Source organism: Pelodiscus sinensis, chromosome 14 (assembly GCF_049634645.1).
Source record: "Pelodiscus sinensis isolate JC-2024 chromosome 14, ASM4963464v1, whole genome shotgun sequence".
Taxonomy (NCBI): Eukaryota; Metazoa; Chordata; order Testudines; family Trionychidae; genus Pelodiscus; species Pelodiscus sinensis.
The window spans coordinates 21,380,715-21,401,230 of record NC_134724.1 but is presented as its reverse complement, the minus strand read 5'-3'; the positions used below and the strand labels follow the sequence as shown (position 1 = coordinate 21,401,230).

The 20,516-nt window shown below is 44.3% G+C and overlaps 1 protein-coding gene across 1 annotated transcript in view; it reads right to left on the bottom strand.

Annotated features, from left to right (window-relative positions):
- Nucleotides 1–20,516, bottom strand: part of ATP8B4 (ATPase phospholipid transporting 8B4 (putative)) — a 177,257-nt gene that overhangs the window by 85,758 nt on the left and 70,983 nt on the right. The window contains exons 7-8 of the mRNA XM_014579493.3: nucleotides 19,937–20,007; nucleotides 14,195–14,277 (exon numbers count right to left, since the gene is read on the bottom strand). Of these exons, the coding sequence (XP_014434979.3) occupies nucleotides 14,195–14,277; nucleotides 19,937–20,007 (154 nt within the window). The remainder of the gene's footprint in view (nucleotides 1–14,194; nucleotides 14,278–19,936; nucleotides 20,008–20,516) is intronic.

The following is a 20,516-nucleotide window of genomic DNA, read 5'->3' as shown; positions in this document are numbered from 1 at the left end:
CCAACAATGGACCCAGAACTTCAGGATGAAGAAGGACACCTTCCTGGAGCTCTGTGCGTGGTTCGCCACTGCTCTGCAGTGACAGGACACACACATGAGGCCCACCATTCCCCTCCAGAAGCATGTGGCCATTGCCCCCTGGAAGCTCTCCAAGCTGCATAGCTACCAATCCAGGGAAAACCAGTTCAGCGTGGGGAGATCCACTGTTGGAGCAGTGCTTATGCAGGTATGGCAATCTCTGATCACTGTGCCAGGAGGGGGGTGCAAGGAGGGGATGGGCTGCTCTAGGGAAAAGGGGAGGAGGTGATACAAGTCCCCTCCCCAGGAGGGTTTGTTCTGTCCCAGCCACGCTACGGACTGCCCACAGTGGCCACGGAGGGTTGCTCCTGGGGTGTGGGGGTGCAGGGCTGTGGCAGGGAAGGCACACTCTTAGCCACCCTGGCACCCCAGTGACTCTCGGTTTTGTGTGTCCCTCTGCTGGTGGTCAAGGCCATCAATAGAGTGCTGCTCCGCAGAGTCATCCACCTCACTGATTTGGACACGGTCATTGAGGAGTTTGGCACCCTGGGCTTCCTCAACTGCGGGGGGGAGGCAGGGCAAACGACAGGATGCACATCCCCATCTGTGCCCCGGAACATGAGGCCTCCCTGTACATCAACCAGAAGGGATACTTCTGAGTCATCCTGCAGGCTGTGTCTGACCACCGGGGCCAGTTCATAGACATCAACGTGGGCTGGGCTGGCAAAGCACATGACACGCGGGTTTACTGCAACTCCTCCATGTGCCAAAGGCTGCACACCAGGACATTCTTCCCTGACCACCGCATCAGCGTCGGGGACGTGGACATGCCTGTGTGCCTGGTGTGGGGTGCAGCCTATCCCCTACAACACTGGCTGATTAAACCCTACACGGGACACCTAACCCCTCCTGACAGGCCTTTAATGTCAAACTCGGCAGGGCCCACATCGTGGTGGAGGGGGCATTTGGCTGATTGAAGGCCCATTTTAGATGCCTCCTCAATCACCTGGACCTCTCAGAGCGGAATATTCCACACGTGGTGCCAGCGTGTTGTGTGCCGCACAATTTGTGCAAGATGAAGGGGGAGGCTTTCCTGCCAGCCTGGATGACAGAGGGTGACCACTTCGCTGGCCTCTACACGCAGCCCCACACAGCTGCCAGACGGAAGGCCCATTGGGGGGCTGTCCGTATCCAAGAGGCCCTGCGGGATAGCTTCCACCTGGAGGAGGAGTGAAGTCTCCCTGGCATGCCCCACTGGGGCCTCGTGCCTTATCCCACCCTCACATCCTTCCACTTTCCCCTCCCTAACCCCCCTTCCTGATGTAAAATAAAAACATGTGTTGCCAAAACCAAACTCTCTTTATTGACCATAATTGGGCTGAGGGGGGAATGACGGTAGGAGAGGGGAGGGGGAAACCTGGGAGGAGGGAACTGGAAGGAGGAGGAAAGGGGAGGAAGGAGGAAGAGAAGCTCAGGGTTGGGGGTCTTGCTGGCCCACCTGTCTCCCAGCACTGCGGGTGCAGGGGCCTCAGTGTCCCTGGGGGGGAGCGGGTATGGAGGGTGGGGCGGGTCAGGAGCGGGGGGAGCAGGAGTGAGAGAAGGAGTGACAGCTGGGGCAGCCACAGGGGCTGGAGTGGCAGCAGGCAACAATCTCTGCACCAGGGTCTGCAGGTGGTCGCGGATGGCACGGCCCTGGTCAAGCAGCTCCTGCAAGCTCTCCTGCCGTAGCTGCAGGTCTTCCTGCATCCATTGCTCCTGGCTGCGGACCTGCCCTAACAGTAACTGCAGGTGCTGCTGCTGGTACTCCTCCTGGTTCCGGGTGAGCCTGCTGGCCCAGGTGCGGGAGGCTGTCCTGGGAGGGATGGTGCGCCCTGCACTTGCAACTGCTGCGGCTGTGGAGAAACATGAGAAGTGGTCAGTTATCCCTGGGGACACAGTGGGTGAAGCCCAGCCCCACTCTACAAGGCGAGGACGGCAGGTCTCCGCATCATCATGTCCTGTGAGCTGGCCCCTGTGCTGTATATAGTGTGGGTGGGGGGGGGGGAAGAGGAGATTTGCCCTGCCTCTGCATATAGGGGACTTCTGGAGGGAGGGCATCATGCAGTGTCCCTCCCCGGGGTCAGGAGCATGTCATGTGCCTTCTTACATACTTATGTGTGGGTAACAGGCCAGGGCCCCTATGTGGCAGCCAGCTGGGGCCACATGCCCAGGGTGGCACGGCACACACACAGGTTGCTGCGTGCTCCGTGGTCAGCAAGGCCGACACATGCGGTCCCTGGGTTCCCTCTCCCCACCTCACCCGCCACTCATAAGGGGACAGTGATGGCACTCACATGTTGAGGCCTCCAAGGCCTTGGATGACACCGGCGACAGGCTTCCTGGGATGGCTCGGGGGTCCTGGGTGCAGGGCATGCTCTCTCCAGGCACCTGGCCGTCCTCCTCCTTCTCCTCAGTGTCATAGGCAGGGCCCTCTGCCCCAGGGTCGATGACCACCTGGGGGGCACGGACTGTCTGACCCCCCAGGATGTGGTCCAGGGCATCGTAATAGGGCAGGGGTCTGGGTCAGCCCCTGGTTGGGAGCAGCCCCCTGAGGTCCTGGCATAGGCCTGCTGCAGCTCTTTTATTTTCATGCACACCTGCTCCTAGGTGCGCATGTGGCCTTTGGTGACCAGGCTGTCAGCCCTCCACCTTTAGACAGCCATGTTCCTGTGTCTAGTGTGGAGATCGTGGACATTGGAGGCCTCCCCCCCAAACCTCAATGAGGTCCATGATCTCCGCACTAGACCAGGAAAGTGCCCACCTTTTGCGGCCCCTGGTAGGCTCCTGGGAGCTGCCAGCCTGCTCCTGGGGAGCGGTGGAGGGCTGGGTGCCATTGGGTTGCTGGCTTATGCTGAGCAAGGTGCACGGACTGCTGGCTCTGGGCTGGCAGGCTTGCAGCTGGCAAGGGCACTGTGGCCAGAGTCTACCCCTTTAAGGGCTCCAGAGGTCAGGGGGAGCAGAAGAGTTTTCCTGGTTGTGCCCAGAGTGGCCACCAGGGCACCCTATGAAGGGCTGGAGGCCCCCTATTTCAAAATAAGCAGCTACACAGTGCTTATTTTGATTTAGCTATTTCGAATTTAGCGTTATTCCTTGTGGAATGAGGTTTAACAAATTTGAAATAAGTGCTCTGCTATTTTGATTTAATTTCAAAATAGCAGTTTGGCTGTGTAGATGCTAGGAAAGTTATTTTGAAATAAGGGCTGTAATTTCGAAATAACTTTGCTGTGTAGACATACCCTTAGGTGCATCTACACAGCATCCTAAATTCAAAATAAGATACACAATTTGTCCTGTGCAAATTGTGTATCTTATTTCAAATCTATTTTGGAATAGCTTATTCTGAAATTTGACTTCTCTACACCGCGCCAAATTTGGAAATAACATGCTATTTCGAGCCATCCCTTATCCCTAGTGCAATGTGGTTTACCAGGATGGCAAAATAGCTCATCCATTATTTTGAAACATATTTTGAAATAAGGGGCAGCTTGTTTAGACGTACCCTTAAAAGATCTTGATATCTTTTTAGAAAAATTGCTTCCTAGAAATTAAAGTTGAGCATTAAGAGTGGAAAAATGGCCTCTGCCTTTGAAACTTTTAGCTATTAATGGGCCTCTTTAAGATTTTTTGCATAGTTAGTTAGTTAGTTAATGACTATTACGGATGCTGATGTGTAGGGAAGCAACAACGGTTCTCTATTTTTGTTTCTCTTTGGCCATTTTCTCCAGTGTGTCCCAGTTGTAATTCATTCTCTTCATATCTGCCAGTCATACAGGTCTCCAGAGAGGACTTAGGAAGGCCATTGCACAAAGTTGTAGGAGAATTCTTTGTTGCTGTTTCCGTAACAATTTTTTTTTTCTAGGTCAAGATTGTTAGCCCTGAGCTGAACCTCCAACCTGGAGGACCAGTGAATCACACTTGGTCTGGTCTCTACCCTTTGTCCTGTCCGGCATGGATGATCCTACCAGGAGCACTAGGCTCCCCCAACATAGCTCTAGGAGTCACTGAGACACACAAGACCCCAAGCGCGACAAGGGTTTTTGCATAGTGAGAGCGGGTTTTTTTTAAAGTTCATATTTCCATTTTCCTGTTGATCAGACAGCATCTAATCTCCTGTCATTTTGTAAGCCTGGTCACATTTTCAGTAATATTAAGATTGAACCAGAGCCAGCCCAAGCTACGGGCTGACCAAGCTACTGGGGGTGGGGCCACGCATGCGCCACGTGCCAGGGGCGGGGCCGCACATGCGCTGGGCGCCCGGGGGCAGGGCCGTGCATGCGTCACACTCACGGGGGTAGCACCGCGCACCCGGGGCCCGGGGCACACGAATGGCTCAGGCCGGCCCTGGATAGAATGTCAATTGTATTCTGTATTTATATTTCGGATGAAAGTATAAATATTCAGCTGATTAAATATTGTATTCGTCAGTCTGAAAACTGGGGCTTCTGATAAATGCAGTACATGTTTAACCAGGGTACAGCTTGTGTTTATTTAGTGTGTATAGGAACACCAGTGATTCTTTTCAGCTGTCCAGAAATTTTTTCACTACTCTTGTTTAATTTGTTCCCTAGTCCTGATTAGAAAATGCTCAAATTTGGGAAAAAACTGTTAACACACAGTACTGTGCTGCAGATGGTGAGATAGTCTAAAAGAATTCCATTAATGGCATCTTGCACATTATGTGGTGTAAGGCAAAAACAAACTCCTGGTGCAGCCAACTGGGAATAGTACTTTTGGAGTGAAAACAGAAATGGCAGCCTACAGCTTGCAGGAAGAGAAAGCAGAGAGTGACAGAAGGGGCCACCCACTTATTCAAAGGTGATATACTTTCAAATTAATTGCCCCTGGATTTGGCCACATCCCAAATTCAAGTGTATCTGTTCCTAATTCTCATGGCCTGAGGGTTGGGAGTTTGGCCCAACATAAAATGTGAAAAACAGATTTGTCAGATGCTAAATTCTGTGTAGTTGAATATGCAGTGCTGAAATCTGCTATTATGAAACTCATGAACACTCCACTTCACCCAAACTAACCAAATTTTGTGTATTTAGATATAGGGAAGGTGGAGCCTTTTCATTCGCAGTTACACAAACAGTAGTTATTGTCTCCCTTATTTTAAGACCTCTCACCAGGCTGTCCTACTTCTTACACTATTTCTTTTCCTTTCTGATAGATTTTGTTTCTACTTTGAAAACAGCATCTTTATAACAATGGCTTGGTTCTACAGTTAACTCATATTTCCTACTCTTTAGGGTTATAAGTTGACCATAAACATTTGCTGTGGGCTGAAACTTAGCATTATGCATGCAGTGACTGGCTGAGAGGGAATTGTTTTAAAAACTGTAAAAAAAATTGTTTAAAAATAAACAAATCTACATTTATAGGTAATAACTTTCAGTAAGGTATCTCCTATTGACCTTTCAGAACTGAAACACCAAAGATTATATTTCTCCACTTCTTCCACTATTAAATTCAGAATACGTTCTATGGTCCCTGATTTCTGGTAATATGTAAAGTAGAAATTCCATATATTATAAGAAAAGTTGTTTTTCATGATTTATCCAGCCAAACCTAAACAGTCAATTACTGGAAATCTTGCTACAAAGCTGTTTGCAAGATTTCCAGCCTAATGTTTAGAGCAAAGAGTCTCAGTCCCATTTTCTAACATTTCAGAAAACCACATGAACTTCAGGATCTCAAAAGAATAGAGCTTTTTGAGGATTATTTAGCATTTAGTGTAACTAGTACAAATTATACAATGCTCACTGCATTGGTATCTGAACACATAGGCCAATCTTGTAAATTGTCTTAATAGTTTATAAGCTTAGGCAAAAAATCTGTTGCCTGATTTTTAGCATACTATATCTGTCTATTAATACATCTTGGAACTGCCTGCATGGCCTACCAACACAGAACATAGAGAAATGCAGGACTAGAAGGGACCTCGAGAAGTCATCAAGTTCAGGCCCCTGTGTATGGCAGGACCAAGAAAACCTAGACCATCCCTGAGAGGTGTTTGTCCAATTTGTTCAACGGTGGGGACTGCACAACCTCCCTTGGGCTGTGTCCAGACTCAAGGGTTTTTTCGAAAAAGTAGCCTTTTCTCAAAAAAACTTCACCTGCGTCTAGACTACAGCCACGTTCTTTCGAAATTAAATCGAAAGAACGCGGCTTTTCTTTTGACGGCGGAAAACCTCATTTCACGAGGAAGAACGCCTTTTTTCGAAAGTGCTCTTTCGAAAAAAGGCGTTCTTTAATGCAGACTGGGCTTTTTCAAAAGAGAGCATCCAGACTGCCTGGGTGCTTTCTTTCGAAAAAGCGGCTTGCTTTTTCAAAAGAGGCTTGCAGTCTAGACGTAGCCTTGAAAGCCAATCCCAGAGTTCAATTACTGTTACAGTTAGAAATTTCTTTCTGATATCTTACCTACATTTCCCTTGCTGCAGATTAAGCTCAGAAGTGTTTGTCCTATCCTTTAGTGGGCATAGAGAGCAATAATGTCCTCTTTATAACAGCCTTTAAAAATATAGAAAGACTTATCAGATAGCCCCTCAGTGTTCTTTTCTCACAACTAAACAGTCCCAGTTTTTTTCAACCTTTCTTCATGTCAGGTTTTCTAAACCTTGTATCATTTTTGTTGCTTTCCTCTGAATTCTTTCCAATTTATCCAAAGCCTTCCAGAATACTGTCATGAGAACTGAGGGACTAAAATTGTAATGCCCAGAATTGTACACAGGTATTAAGCTGGGGCCTCACCAATGCTAAGCAGATTAGAACAATTATCTTCTGTGTCCTATTTACAACACTTCTATTGATCTACCCCCATCTTTTTTGGAAACTGCATCCCATTGATCACTCATATTCAGTTTGTGGTCCACTATACTCTCACATCCTTTTCAGCACTACTACCATCTTAACAGTTATTCCCCATTTGATTTTTCCTCCCTAAGCGATCTGCAAATGTTATAAGTAAGGCTGCAATTTAGTCACAAGTATCTTTTACACAGCTTGTGTCCATAACTTATACTATATGTACCCCCTGAATAAACCCTGGTAAGAGGGGGTGCTGCTGGTTAGAGTGACCCAGGGGACCACTGCAGTGGAGCGGAGCCAGCAGCATCAGCTGCCAGGGGCTGCTGAGCAGTGGCTTGTCTGGGACCACTCAGAGTGGCTGCTCTGGCCACTTGGGGAATGCTTCCAGGAACTGCTGTGGGACTGACAAGCAGTGACTGCTCTGGCTGCTCCAAGACCACTGCTATGGAGGCAGCTGAACCAGGGCTGCTCTGGATGCGGGTCCTCAGTGGAACTGTGCTGGCTGCTGATTAGGCAGTCAGTCCCTGGGGCCAACCATGACAGCTGCTGATCAGATGTTGCCAAGCTGCAACCAGTGTGGTTGTCCCTAGGCACTGGGCCCATGAGCTAGCTGCTTTGGTGGCCCTGGGGTCAGCTGGCCACCAAAGAAAACATGGAAGTCATGAATAGTCACAGAATGTGTGACTTCCAGGAGCTTTGTTGAAGACATAGACCCCTAGTTATAAGCATATCCTCTACTCAATTATCCACGTCTTTAATGAAAACACTGAACAGTACCATACCCAAGTCTCATCCCATGAGACACCATTAAATATGCCCTCCCAATTTGACAGAAAACCACTGATAACTATCAGTTGTGCAGCCACCTTATATTGGCCACATTCCCCTAAGTTACTTATGAGAATATCACCCAGTACTGTATCAAAAGCCACATTAAAAATTAAGAAATATCACATCTTCTGTTTCCCCTTTATTAATAGGCTGGTAATCCTGTCAATATAATCCTATCAAAGAACATTTCTATGGATTCAGTGGGCCACAGGCAACTGAAGTTCTTAAAGGGAACAGCTGATGCAGCTTTTCTCATCAAAGAAGCAAAATGCAGGACAATGTAGCACTTTAAAGACTAACAAGATGGTTTATTAGATGATGAGCTTTCGTGGGCCAGGCCCACTTCCTCAGATCAAATAGTGGAAGAAAATAGTCACAACCATATATACCAAAGGATACAATTTTAAAAAATGAACACGTATGATCTTCCACTATTTGATCTGAGGAAGTGGGTCTGGCCCATGAAAGCTCATCATCTAATAAACCATCTTGTTAGTCTTTAAAGTGCTACATTGTCCTGCATTTTGCTTCAGCTACCCCAGACTAACACGGCTACATTTCTATCACTATTCTCATCAAAGAGATACTGATTCTGCTAGTACTTTAATATGATGAAAGAGGAACCTTTTCAGGAAACGAACTTTCCACTTTAGCGTATGGAAATAGCTATTCTTTATTATTGGAGAGTCTTTTTAGAATATGAACAATACGTAGAAAATTTAACTAATCATTTCAGAACCTTCCCAACTTTAATATTTCTTAGTGCAGTACAGTTAACAGGAGAGGGAGGGTTTGTCTACTGGCTACAGAGAGGGACTAAGAATTAAGATTTTTTAATTTTTTCTCATTTTGCCAGGGATTTAGTGTATGATCTAACTCAAATCACTTTAGCTTTACTGTGTATTCATTTGTAAGATAGCTGTATTACTCAGTCCTTCAGTGGGATGCTGTGAGGAATAATCCTTTGCTATTTAATAGCAAAGTACGAATAGTGAGCACTTCTCTCTGATAGTCTTTAACAAACAAAAATGTTATGCCCAGGAACTGCCTTCACCTTCTCCTTCTGTAGGCTTTTGTTTTCAATTAAAATAAGCATAAATATATATCAAACCCTGTATACTGTCATGAGAACTGAGGTACTAAAATGCGGATAGATATTTTGCTAAACATAAATGTTTTATTTTTCTCTTTTTCAGCTGCATGATATGCTGTCAGAATAGCCACAAGGTACTGGATGTTTCCTGTAAAAGGACTCCTAAACCTTTCTCTGATACAGAATTTAGTATTAACAGCCATGAAAAATATGTAAACTTGTCATAAGTTGCATAAAACAGATCACAACAGCAGTCAAAAATCAGGGAGATGAAAAAGACAGCATTAAATGGGAAAAGGCGTATACTGTAGTTGCTTCAAGAAATCAGACTGAAGTATGTGCTGCTGATGGATATTTTTAGGTTCTCTTTGCTTGGAAAAACTCTTCAATGCCCATAAAACTCTAATAAGAAAGTAAAAAACTGAATGCTGGCTCAATATAAATATTTATTCAATGTTAGAATCATTTATGAGAGTTTACCAACTGTATAAATTATTTAGACAAAAATGTCCCCCTTCTTTTATTGGCTCAAGAGCGGCTTGTGTCCAAAGAATTAGATATATTCAAGACACCAAATGCACTTTTTCATTGCATTTGAAAACTATAAAATACACCATTACAGCAGAGAGCCTTTCTACTTTCTTCTATATTCTCTGTATTTAGCAAAATCTACAAAACGAAGCATTTTTGTGAGGATTAACAAAAATAATCTCCAATCATTGAAACTTTGATAGTGGAATCATGCCTCAGTTTAGCAATAAATTCCAATCTAAATAATATAAACATGGATTAAAACAGTAAAGATCCCAGTAAACTAACATAACAGCAACTTGTGAAATTTGCATTCACTACCATGAAAATCAGGATTATATAAAAGATTATTGTCCACTGATTGAGCATCGATATTGCTCTAATCCACATGGGAGTCTTCCATGGATTTCAGCGGATTTTCAACCATGCCCTAGATTCATGATAAAGGAAATAATCCAACTAATATATTACATCATCATCAACCTCCAAATGAAGCATAAATCAGAAGTTAATGAATATAGATATTTAAAATTTCATCCTTGACCTTTTGTTCCTGATACTACATCTTTACCCGTAATTGGTTGATTGCTTGCTTCCATAACTGTATGCACCAATTTGGAATGCTTACTTGTTAACTCTTCTTTCCTGTCTATCTAAAACTGTAGCCAAAAATCAACTCTCCCTCTTCGGTTCCCTTAAGCAGCTTACTTTCTTTTGCTGTATCAAATTGAAGCTCCTCATCCTCACTCAAAGCTCTGCACCACTGACATGTCCTACTTTCCATTGGGCTTTGTCCTCAAAGATCCTTTCATCTCCTTCACAAACCTTATGGTTTTAATAGAATCCCTTATGTATGCAACAATCTACCACTTGTTCCTTCCAATCCCTCTTTAAGTTTGCTTCATCTTAATCAAGAACATTAATCTGTACTCTGGCATCATCTGTATCCACTGTTCTATCTGATTTTCCATCTCTATTGTGTGAATTAAAATGTAAGCCTCTTGCAAAAGTCTGTTGTGTTACCTTAAGTGTTTTTAAAGCTTGTAGTGACATTATGAATGCATTTGAAATGGTTACATTTGAGATGAGGCCATGCTTTTTCAGTTGATCATCAAATTTTTCATGCTTTTTCTCAGTTCGAAGGTGATTTTTATCATATTTCAATGCAGTCATTTCAACCACTGGATGAGAAGGCCCATCCAATTTTAATTTCTGCGACTGCATTCCTCAAAAATAACTGAAGCCAGGAACTTCGAACATTTTTGAGTCCTCCATGAAGAAGAAGATTAAGGTTTATAAAACCATGAAAGTTTTATACCACTTTTGTCCCTTCATATACAATTTTTAATAACATTTATCTTTGTTATATAATTTGTAAAATAAAATATACAGCTTAGTCAATGTAAGTGAAAATCCTGAAATAAGGAGTGCTCAATTTCACAAAATCAATACTGCATTAACAGATTGTACTTTTGGGGATCTGGAGTTTCTGACCTCTCCCGGTCACAAACAGAACATGTTAAAAATTGTGTATCTAAAGGATTTGCCAGAAACCAGGTCTGCCCCATGTAAATCCACCAAAAGCAGCATCTTTATTATTTCCCACCCAGCTCATTGATAGCTTAGCTTTTGTCTCTTGCTGCTGACCTTGTGAAATTTAGCACTACAGAAAAAATCATCCATTCTCTGTCTCAGTCCTGGCTCTTGTGGAAACTCCTTCCTGGATTTAATTTAAAAAGGAAGACCAGAACTTCAGAAGATGATAAACCATGTTCAATCTCTGTCTTGTTCTCCCTCATACCTATGGAGATCCATATGTGGCTCTGTAAATTCAATCTAAATGTGAAATATTACTGGATTCTGATGTAGAACAGTTATGTTTTGTTTTAATGAACATGAAGTAACATTTTATATGGCTATCCTGAGCTAGCTCCTGTTTTGGTACTTTTGTCTGCTCGTTTTAATATATATTTAACTTAAGTGAATGTGATTTCTGGGCAGTGATAGCTTGTAAAAAACAGATTGGAAATTTAACAACATAACTACAAAGAGAATTTGAAATTGACAATAAATCACAATCACTAATCTAGATTCCCCTGTTTACACTTCAAGTTAGAAGCATCCATGTTTTGATGAACAAACTAGATAATTCTTGACAATATCAAATGTTTGCTTCAAACGCTATACATGGAACTGAGAAAACTCTTAAGTTGGAAAATGAAACTACAGGAGATGTGTTCGGTGCTTAGTTGTCTTCAGCGGCTTAAGATATGAGCTTTTCTTAAAACTTGGAGACCAGCATTGGAATGATATGCTTGTGAGAAGCAGGAAGGCTCCTATCCAGGAGAATTGATTATACCTGAATAAATGGAATGATCTCAGGTAAAAAAAAATATAAATATTTTAATGTAGAACTGTACCTGAATTTCAGGGGGGCAAGCCAGAGTTCTGTGTTTCACAGGAGACACACCAAGATCTGCCTTGCGGTGTGTGTTGGTGGTTCTGCAGATACCTTCACATATTTAACAATGGCATCTTCTGCTCACCCCTTGCTTGTCTTCTACCCAACATGGTGGAAAACATGGAACAAGTGACCAGTGAAGATGTTCTGTTCCTGCTCCTTGTTTTCACACTGAAGTACATGACTGGTGAGAATTTTGGACATTTCTTATAAGCCAAAGATGGGTGACCAGGATGGCAATTGATCCAATGTTACTGCATGATACAGAGACATAAGATATTGCTAACACTGTAATTATATGACCATGGATGGACTGGTTCTTCTCTGGCTCAGTCCTGGTTCTTATGGAGACTCCTTTCTGGATTTCATTTAAAAGAGAGGACCAGAACTTCAGAGGACCAGACAACCAGCATGGTGTGGTGAGATTACTTTATCTTGGAAACCTGGCCAGCGGCTTCAGAATGAGGAAGCAGATGTTCATGGAGCTCTGTGAGGACGTAGCTTCAACCCCAAAGCAGCAGAACATTCCCTTCCAGAGACACATACCAGTGCAAAAACAAGTGCCTATTATCATCTGGAAGCTGGCAATGCCAGACAGCTACCAGTCAACTGCAGACCACTTTGGGGTGCAGAAGTCCACTGCTGGGGTCTTGGTGCAAGTTTGTGAAGCTATCAATGCACTCATCTGCCAAGTCCAAAATTCTGGAAAATATAGCTGGGGTCCCAAATTCCATAGGGGCCACTAATGGCACTCACATAAGCCATACTTTAGCCACTGAGGAGCATGAGTGAGGCCATTAGTCAAAAAGGATACTACTCATTCTTTCTTCAATGTTTTGTGGAACACATGGCAGGTTTATGAACACTGGACACACAGGAAAGGTTCATAAAACCAGGAGGTTGAAGAGATCAGAAATGTACTTAATAAGGGATAATAAACTTTATTCACCAGAAAAAAGCATGGTTCTGTACAATGTGCTTTATCCATTCTCAGCACTAAGCTGGAGTACAGTGCTTTATCCATTCTCAGCACTAAGCTGGAGTACAGTGAATACCTACCTATATCAGACTTTCTGAAACTTCCTGGTTCAGTTCTGACGGAGCCATGTAGATTTGTTGTTTTGGCAAAGGCAAATGAAGCCGCGATTTAAATGATCGCGGCTTCATTTAAATTTACATGGCTGCTGCGCTGAGCCAACAAACAGCTTATCAGCTGTTTGTCCGCTCAGCGTGCTAGTCTGGACGCTCCCCCACCGACATCAAAGCCCTTTGTCGGCAGCCCCGTTATTCCTCGTGGGACGAGGTTTACCGGGGCTGCCGACAAAGGGCTTTGATGTCGGCAGGGGAGCGTCCAGACTAGCGCGCTGAGCGGATAAACAGCTGATCAGCTGTTTGTCGGCTCAGCACGGCAGCCATGTAAATTTAAATGAAGCCGCGATCATTTAAATCACGGCTTCATTTGCCTTTGCCTATGTGTCTAATCTACATGCCTCTGACGACAGAGGCATGTAGTCTAGACACAGCCTCAGTCACACAGCTCATTACTGTCAATGAGAACAGCTGGGACACAGACCTTATATTATTGGGTGAAGGTCAGGAAGGAAAGGGTTTGGGAGTGTTGTGGGAACTAGACTTGAGGACTCAGTACCTAGCACATGCAAGTTATTCTCATCAATAATACAAACTGGCACTGAGGTACAGAGCCATGCCACAGCCTGAAGTATGTTCACATCGATGCCCCTTAGAATTGCTAATGTTCTTGCTCTGTACACACTCTGAAAACCTGTGCTTCTGGGGTTTAGATGTGGTTGGTATGGAGGGTAAGAAGGCTCTGACATAGCCATCTGCTTGGACCTGTGTGCAGTCAACAGTGTAGATATAGTGGTGGCGTTGCATAGGTGTTAAACCCAGACAATAGTGAGCCAAGAAAAAGAAAGTAAAAATAGAATGAAGTATATACATTGTGGGGTTAGGGTATAGGTGTTACATCTGCTAAACTTCACTATGGCCTTGATCTTGATGGGCAAAAATAATCTGTTTTTTAATAATATTAAGCTAATTAAATTAGCCCCCATTCCCCAGGTTACAACACAGCCAGCCAACATGGCCTCAAATGTGTCAGTTTTACAACTTAACTTTTTAATATCTTTTTAATCATATTAACTTACTACTATGCTAACTTGATTGAATAGCCCACTCTATTTTGCAAATCAAGACATATCCAAAAACAGGACAAATGATTTGGGATATGAAAGTCATACTGGTAAACAACATCTTTAAACTTGATAGTGAAAGAACGAGAACTTGGCATTTGATATCTGAAGTCATTTACCTCTCACCTCTAGTAGAAAACCAAAACCAAAACCAAAAAAGATAACCTCAGTTCCACAGAATTAACTTTTATCGCCACTTACCATCAAATTCCGCAAGCTTCCTCATATCTGCTCCAAGTTCTGAAGTAACTGGTAAAGCCTGACGTACTTTTAGGTTTGTCTCACTGTAAAATTAATAACATGACCTTTATACAACACGTTTTCCAAACCTTCCCCCTTGCTCTGCGTTCTCTTATCCCCTGGGACCTATATTTGGTACCATAGACTCTGACTTTGTTGATTAATACAGCACATTTATAGAAAGACAAAAATTCAGACTCTTTAATGTTATTCTGAAAGAACACATTTTAATTTCTGTAACTGATTCTTAAAGTATGAGGAGGACCTTCAGTTTTAATAAGTGCTGGCATCATAATGAATGCACATCTGTATCACTATAATTTGTTTTGCTTCTTTCAGCAGAGGACATAACAAATATGATTTAGTCAGAGCCCATCCAGGCATCATGCACAAATTGCCATTTGAAAAAGATTAACACCATGACAAAGATGGATATTTATGCTACAAAAAAAGGTTCTCATGAAAATGTAATAAACCCTAACCTTACAGTAGCTGAAATTGAACTGGGAAAAAAGGGCATCGGAGTCACTCTTGCTTAGGAGGTAATTTGACAGGGCTCTCTTTGTGTGCATTTACACTGCACCAGTAGCTCGAAATAAGCTACACAATTGTGTAGCTTATTTCAATCTTATTTCGAAATAGCTTGTTTCAAAATTTGGCAGTCTACACAGCACCAAATTAAAAAATAACCTAAACGTCCCTTACTCCTCATGGAATGAGGTTTATAGGGACGTCAGAATAGCAAGCCCATTATATTTTGAAAGACGTGGAATAGCTATTTCGGGATACCTACAGTATCCCAAAATAGTGCTGCAGTGGAGATGTAGCCTTTATGGCTAAATATTGATTTACTTATAGGATCCAAAATTTTCCAAACTTCAGCACCTAAAGGCACCCAAAGAAGTGGCCTGATTTGCAGCTGTCACTGACTGAACATTGAACTAGTCTCTTCTAGAAAATAGGGAGATCGCCTGGAAAAGGCCTTTCTCAGAGTCCTAGATATTCCAAATAAAATTTTGATGTGTTCTCCACTGCTGCCCTTTAACTAATGTTAAAGATCACATACTTTTCTAGAAACATCTCCTAAGAGAACACATATGCATATGGTTGTTAGAAGATATTAGAATATGAAATAATAATAAAATCAAAACAAATTAATGCCTCAATTTTTAGTTCAAGTTAAACTATAGCGATATTAAATTAGTACTTACAAATTTACAAGTATGTAAACCAGTGATATCAGTCATTCACTCATATGTATATATTTCTTCCTTCAAGTATACATATTACCTCTTTCAAGTTAGAAAATTAATTTTTCTCAAGAGGTGAAGTCTAATCTGGATACCAAGGAAACTATTCCCAGAACTATCTCCTGGTATTCAGAAACTCAGTACAGGCAGTCCCCGGGTTACGTACAAGATAGGGACTATTGGTTTGCTCTTAAGTTGAATTTGTATGTAAGTCGGAACTGGCTCCAGATTCAGCCGCTGCTGAAACTGATCAGCGGCTGACTACAGGAAGCCCGAGGCAGAGTTGCTCTGCCCCCGGCTTCCTGGAATCAGCTGCTGATCAGTTTCAACAGCGGCTGAATCTGGACTCCTGGGAAAGAACAGCTGGGGCGCTGCCGGGTAGGTCCCCACAGGACAAACCCGGCAGCACCCCATCTCCTCTACCCCAGGCGTCCCGCAACAAAAGCCTGGTCTGCTGGAGGGGGGGGCGCAGTAGCTGCGCCCCCTTCCCCCCAGCAGACCAGGGAGACCCGAGCAAAGCCGCAGAGGCGCAGAGTTCCCGCCGCCTCTGCGGCTTTGCTCCTGTCTCCCTGCTGTGCTGGGGGAGTCCCCACCAGCACAGCAGGGAGACAGGAGCAAAGCTGCACAGGCGGCGGGGTCCCCCGCCTCTGCGGCTTTGCTCCGGGGCAAAGGAGCAAAGCTGCACGGGCAGCGGGGTCCCGCCACCTGTGCGGCTTTGCCCGGGTCTCCGTGCTGTGCTGGGGGGGACTCTCCCCCAGCACAGCAGGGAGACAGGAGCAAAGCCGCAGAGGCGGGGGACCCCACCGCCCGTGCGGCTTTGCTCCGGCGCAAAGGAGCAAAGCCGCACGGGCAGCGGGGTTCTGCCTCCTGTGCGGCTTTACTCAGGTCTCCCTGCTGTGCTGGGGAGCCCCCCCCAGCACACCAGGGAGACCCGGAGCAGCTTTTCTCGCCCCGGAGGACGCGGTGGCAGGACCGCTGCGCTCTGGGCGGTCCCGCCGCCCGCGAGCTCCGGGGCGAGAAAAGTCCCGTTCGTAAGTGCGGATCCGACATAAGTCATCTCAGCTCTTTAGGTCTGAGGCTCTAATAAGGTATCTGGGGAAAAGGGCAAGAGGGACTGGGATTGCAAACTGTGGAGAGTTCTTCTAAAAAAACTCTGGTAAGTCGGGGACTGCCTGTACTGAAGGTTCAAATAGTTAGATATGTTATAAATAAGTTTCTTAGAGTAGGGTTTTTTAACTTTGGTTCTATTATGATGATTTTATGTGTTTTTCTATCTGTTATTCAGTTTTATATTTCATTAATTTTTTTGATCTTGTGTAAGACTGTTACTCTATGTGAGCTATCATTCCCATTACACTATATAGGCTCTCATACTGTCATCTAGCACCATGGTATATCAGTATATATCACCAATAAGCACAAAGAAAAATGTGACTTTCCTAATTATTATTTGTTATTGGTTTCCAATAGCACCCACATTGCAGCAGGTGCTGTAAAAGCACCAAATATATGAGCCCTGTGCTTTGTGATGGTCACCACGTGAATGTATTTAAAACTGTTATAGCATTTGACAAGTACACCATTCACAAATTTAAAGACTCTGCACGTTCCCATCCTAGTAGCTCTCGTGTGCTATGTTTCATAGCAGTGCCATTGGAATTCTCTCACCCTCCCCTCGCTGTTCCTGAATGTTTTGATGGAGAGGTTGTAAAACGTGGCATACTGTGCTAGTCATCTCAGCTCTTTAGGTCTGAGGCTCTAATAAGGTATCTGGGGAAAAGGGCAAGAGGGACTGGGATTGCAAACTGTGGAGAGTTCTTCTAAAAAAACTCTAGTAAGAGATGAGTTATACTTCAAGTGGTCTACACATTTCTGCTCTTGGGATAATCCGATCAGCAATACTGTGAAATAAAGAAGGGGGAACATGGAGTCCATGACTGAAGTACCACTAAGGATGTTAAAATGCAGTTATCAGGCTAATCATGCAGTCAATACAATTTGTATCAACTACACAATTGGTCAATGGGACCGCTCTGCAGAGCCGCAGTGCGGGTAGCTTCAGGAGCCAGCTCGAGCCAAAACTGAGCAATCCTCGCTCGTGCCAGCTCCGGGAGCCACCCGTGTTGCAGCTCTGCATTGTAAACGCAGTAAGAGCCACTGGGATCTTACTACATTTAAAGTGCAGAGGTGCAGAGATGAACGTGAGCCAGGAATACTGGGTGCTGGATCACGCTGAGTCCAGCAGCCTTGTTCACGGCAGACAGCCCTGTCTGCCACAAACAGAGGTTGGTGCTGGAGCAGCCCGAGTTCATGGCGGTCAGGGCTGGTGCGGGAGCAGCTTCTGTTCACGGTGGACAAGGCTGGTCACCATGAACAGAGGATGCTCCTGAACCATCCCCTGCTGGCAGCAGCCAGGGCTGGCCACCAACAGGGGCTGCTTAGCAGCAGCAGCCCCTGTCTCTAGGGGGGAGGCCCAGCTTCCCACTGGGAGCATCCCCTATTCCCCTTCCCCGCCCCCCCCCCCCCCCCCGCCTACTGCTTCTAATAGAGGCAACAGTGGGGAGCAGACAGCACCCGAGAGATGGTGTTGGGAGGAAAATGGCCTTCTCCTTCTCTGGCCTGCCCAGCACAATTGCAGGTCCCAACTTGCCAGCCCCGGCAGCTGTTCTGAAGGGAGGGGGCCTAGTGGCAACATGGGATGGGGAGGTTATGACCTACACATGTGCCCACACACACATGGCCTATAGCTTCTTTCCACTGGGGAGGCAAGGTTTGGAACTTTAGCTGGACCTGGGCTGAAGCCTCAAGCCTCAGCTGACACTTCCCAAGAGACTGAAGCTCTGAGCCCCAACAGGTGCACTCCAGCTCTTGAACTTCTGAAGACTGTCATATGAGGCTTAGCCAGTCAGTAAGTTTGGCCACCTCTGTTGTATTTGGACTGAAGGTACATTCGTTCTAGAGTAGAATTCATAAAACTGTATAGCATCATCTGGCATTGAAAATGCTACAGCAGTTTCCATGTTGTCATCCACGAATGTCTGTTTTCCAGGCTCTAAATCTGTGTCCTGAGACTTCATGTCCCATCAACAATTTTTGGAAAAAGTATCTGGAACCTCCACTCAGAATAGTTGTTTTTACCCCAGTGATGTAGACAGATGCAGATGGTATTAAATCTGATGACATGGCTTTTCCCTGAAGTCTCAGAGGGGATGACTTTAATGAATGTATATGTTCTCTTTTCAGGGAGTTTTGTAATTTAAGTATCTTCCACAAGGTTATTTACTAATTTGGACAGTCTATTTGGGCTAGACCCAATACACAATAGCACTAGGAGCTGCTTAACACTGGAACAGACTTTGGAAATGGTAATGTTCATTCCAGTAGGGGTATGAGTTGCCTTATGAAATTACCATGAGTTCCAGATTTAGGCTTCAGTTTCAAATCTGAGTCTGATATTGGAACTGAAAAGTGCTGAGAGCTACTCACATGGCTATTCCATGTGCCACTCATATCCCAACAACTGGGAGAGTCAGATCCAAATCAGTTTATTTGACAGGATTGGCTCTAATAATCAAAACTGACCCTGTACTGTTCCACTACTATTGGAACTAGAGACAAAGAACTTGAGATCCTTCAGGTCCTTTTCTGTGGCATCTTTAGTGTACTGATTCTAAGTATCCAAGGCAACGGAGGCTGTTGCGGGCCTGTCTTTATTCACAGAACTGAAATGACAGATACCAAAGGGTTTAACCATCAGGGCCTTCTTCAGTAGAACGGTGTAGAATTGGTTTAGAAGCTTTTTACAGATTCTTAGATTAATGGCACTATATACTGTACACCAAGGAGAGTGTCCTTTTCCTAAGCACACTAGATATCTCTGATGGCCATCAGAGGTCGGAATGATAGGTGGATAAAATCCTAGCCACTTTCTTTTAGGAACCACCATAGGATCCATGAGACTGCACTGGGGTGCAAAACCTAGAGAAGCCTCACAAAATAAAAACAAAAGAAAGGATTTCAAATAAACAAAATAAAGGACTGAACTCATCCTAAAACTAAGACGAGCTAAAATTAGTTAATGGCACTGTTGAACGAAGAGGTGGATCTGGGTTGGATCCAGGGAAGACCCAGTCTCTGCTACCACAAAGGGATGGAACAGAAGAAACTGGAGCATGACACCTAACTTATAGCCTTGGCCTCAGAATATTCAGCAATAGCAAGAGAAGGAGCAGGAGGCAGTGAAAAGTGATCCAACTTAACTGCTATTAAGTGCAACACTGTCCAAGCTATGTCACCTGCATATCCCCAAAGGTGGGATTTTGTAGAGAAGAAGAAGAATGTAAGGAATACAATATATCTGTGATAATAGCTGGTGTTCACATGCCATATGCGCATAAATAATATATTTTAAAATATGGTATTCTGTTTACTACTGTAACAGATGAAAACTTACCCATCAAGCTCAGCTGTTTCAATGTAACAGAGTCCATGTGGTTCACTACTAGATAGAAGTAATAAATCAGCCTGTAAAAAAGGTTATGTTAAGTATATTCTATCATCTCAAAAAGCTGTAAAATAATTGTAAAGGCTCATATAAGATACTAAAAGTTCCAAAATATACCATCATGTTCTCTGTAAATTTTCTTATCTATAAATATGACACAAATAATTCTTTAAAATTCTCAATTTCTGAAACAAATTTTATTTGTTTCCCTAAATTACCAGAGAAAACATACATACGGACTTCATGAGCCTGATACTCACCTGGGCTGTGTCTACACTACATGCCTCTGTCGGCAGAGGCATGTAGATTAGGGTTGTAGGCAAAGGTAAATGAAGCCGCAATTTAAATGATCGCGACTTCATTTACATTTACATGGCTGCCGCGCTGAGCCGACAAACAGCTGATCAGCTGTTTGTCGGCTCGCCGCTAGTCTGGACGTTCCCCCTGTCGACATCAAAGCCCTTTGTCGGCAGCCTCGTTATTCCTCGTCACACAATTCACACAAAAAGATAGAGAGGGGCAATTATTT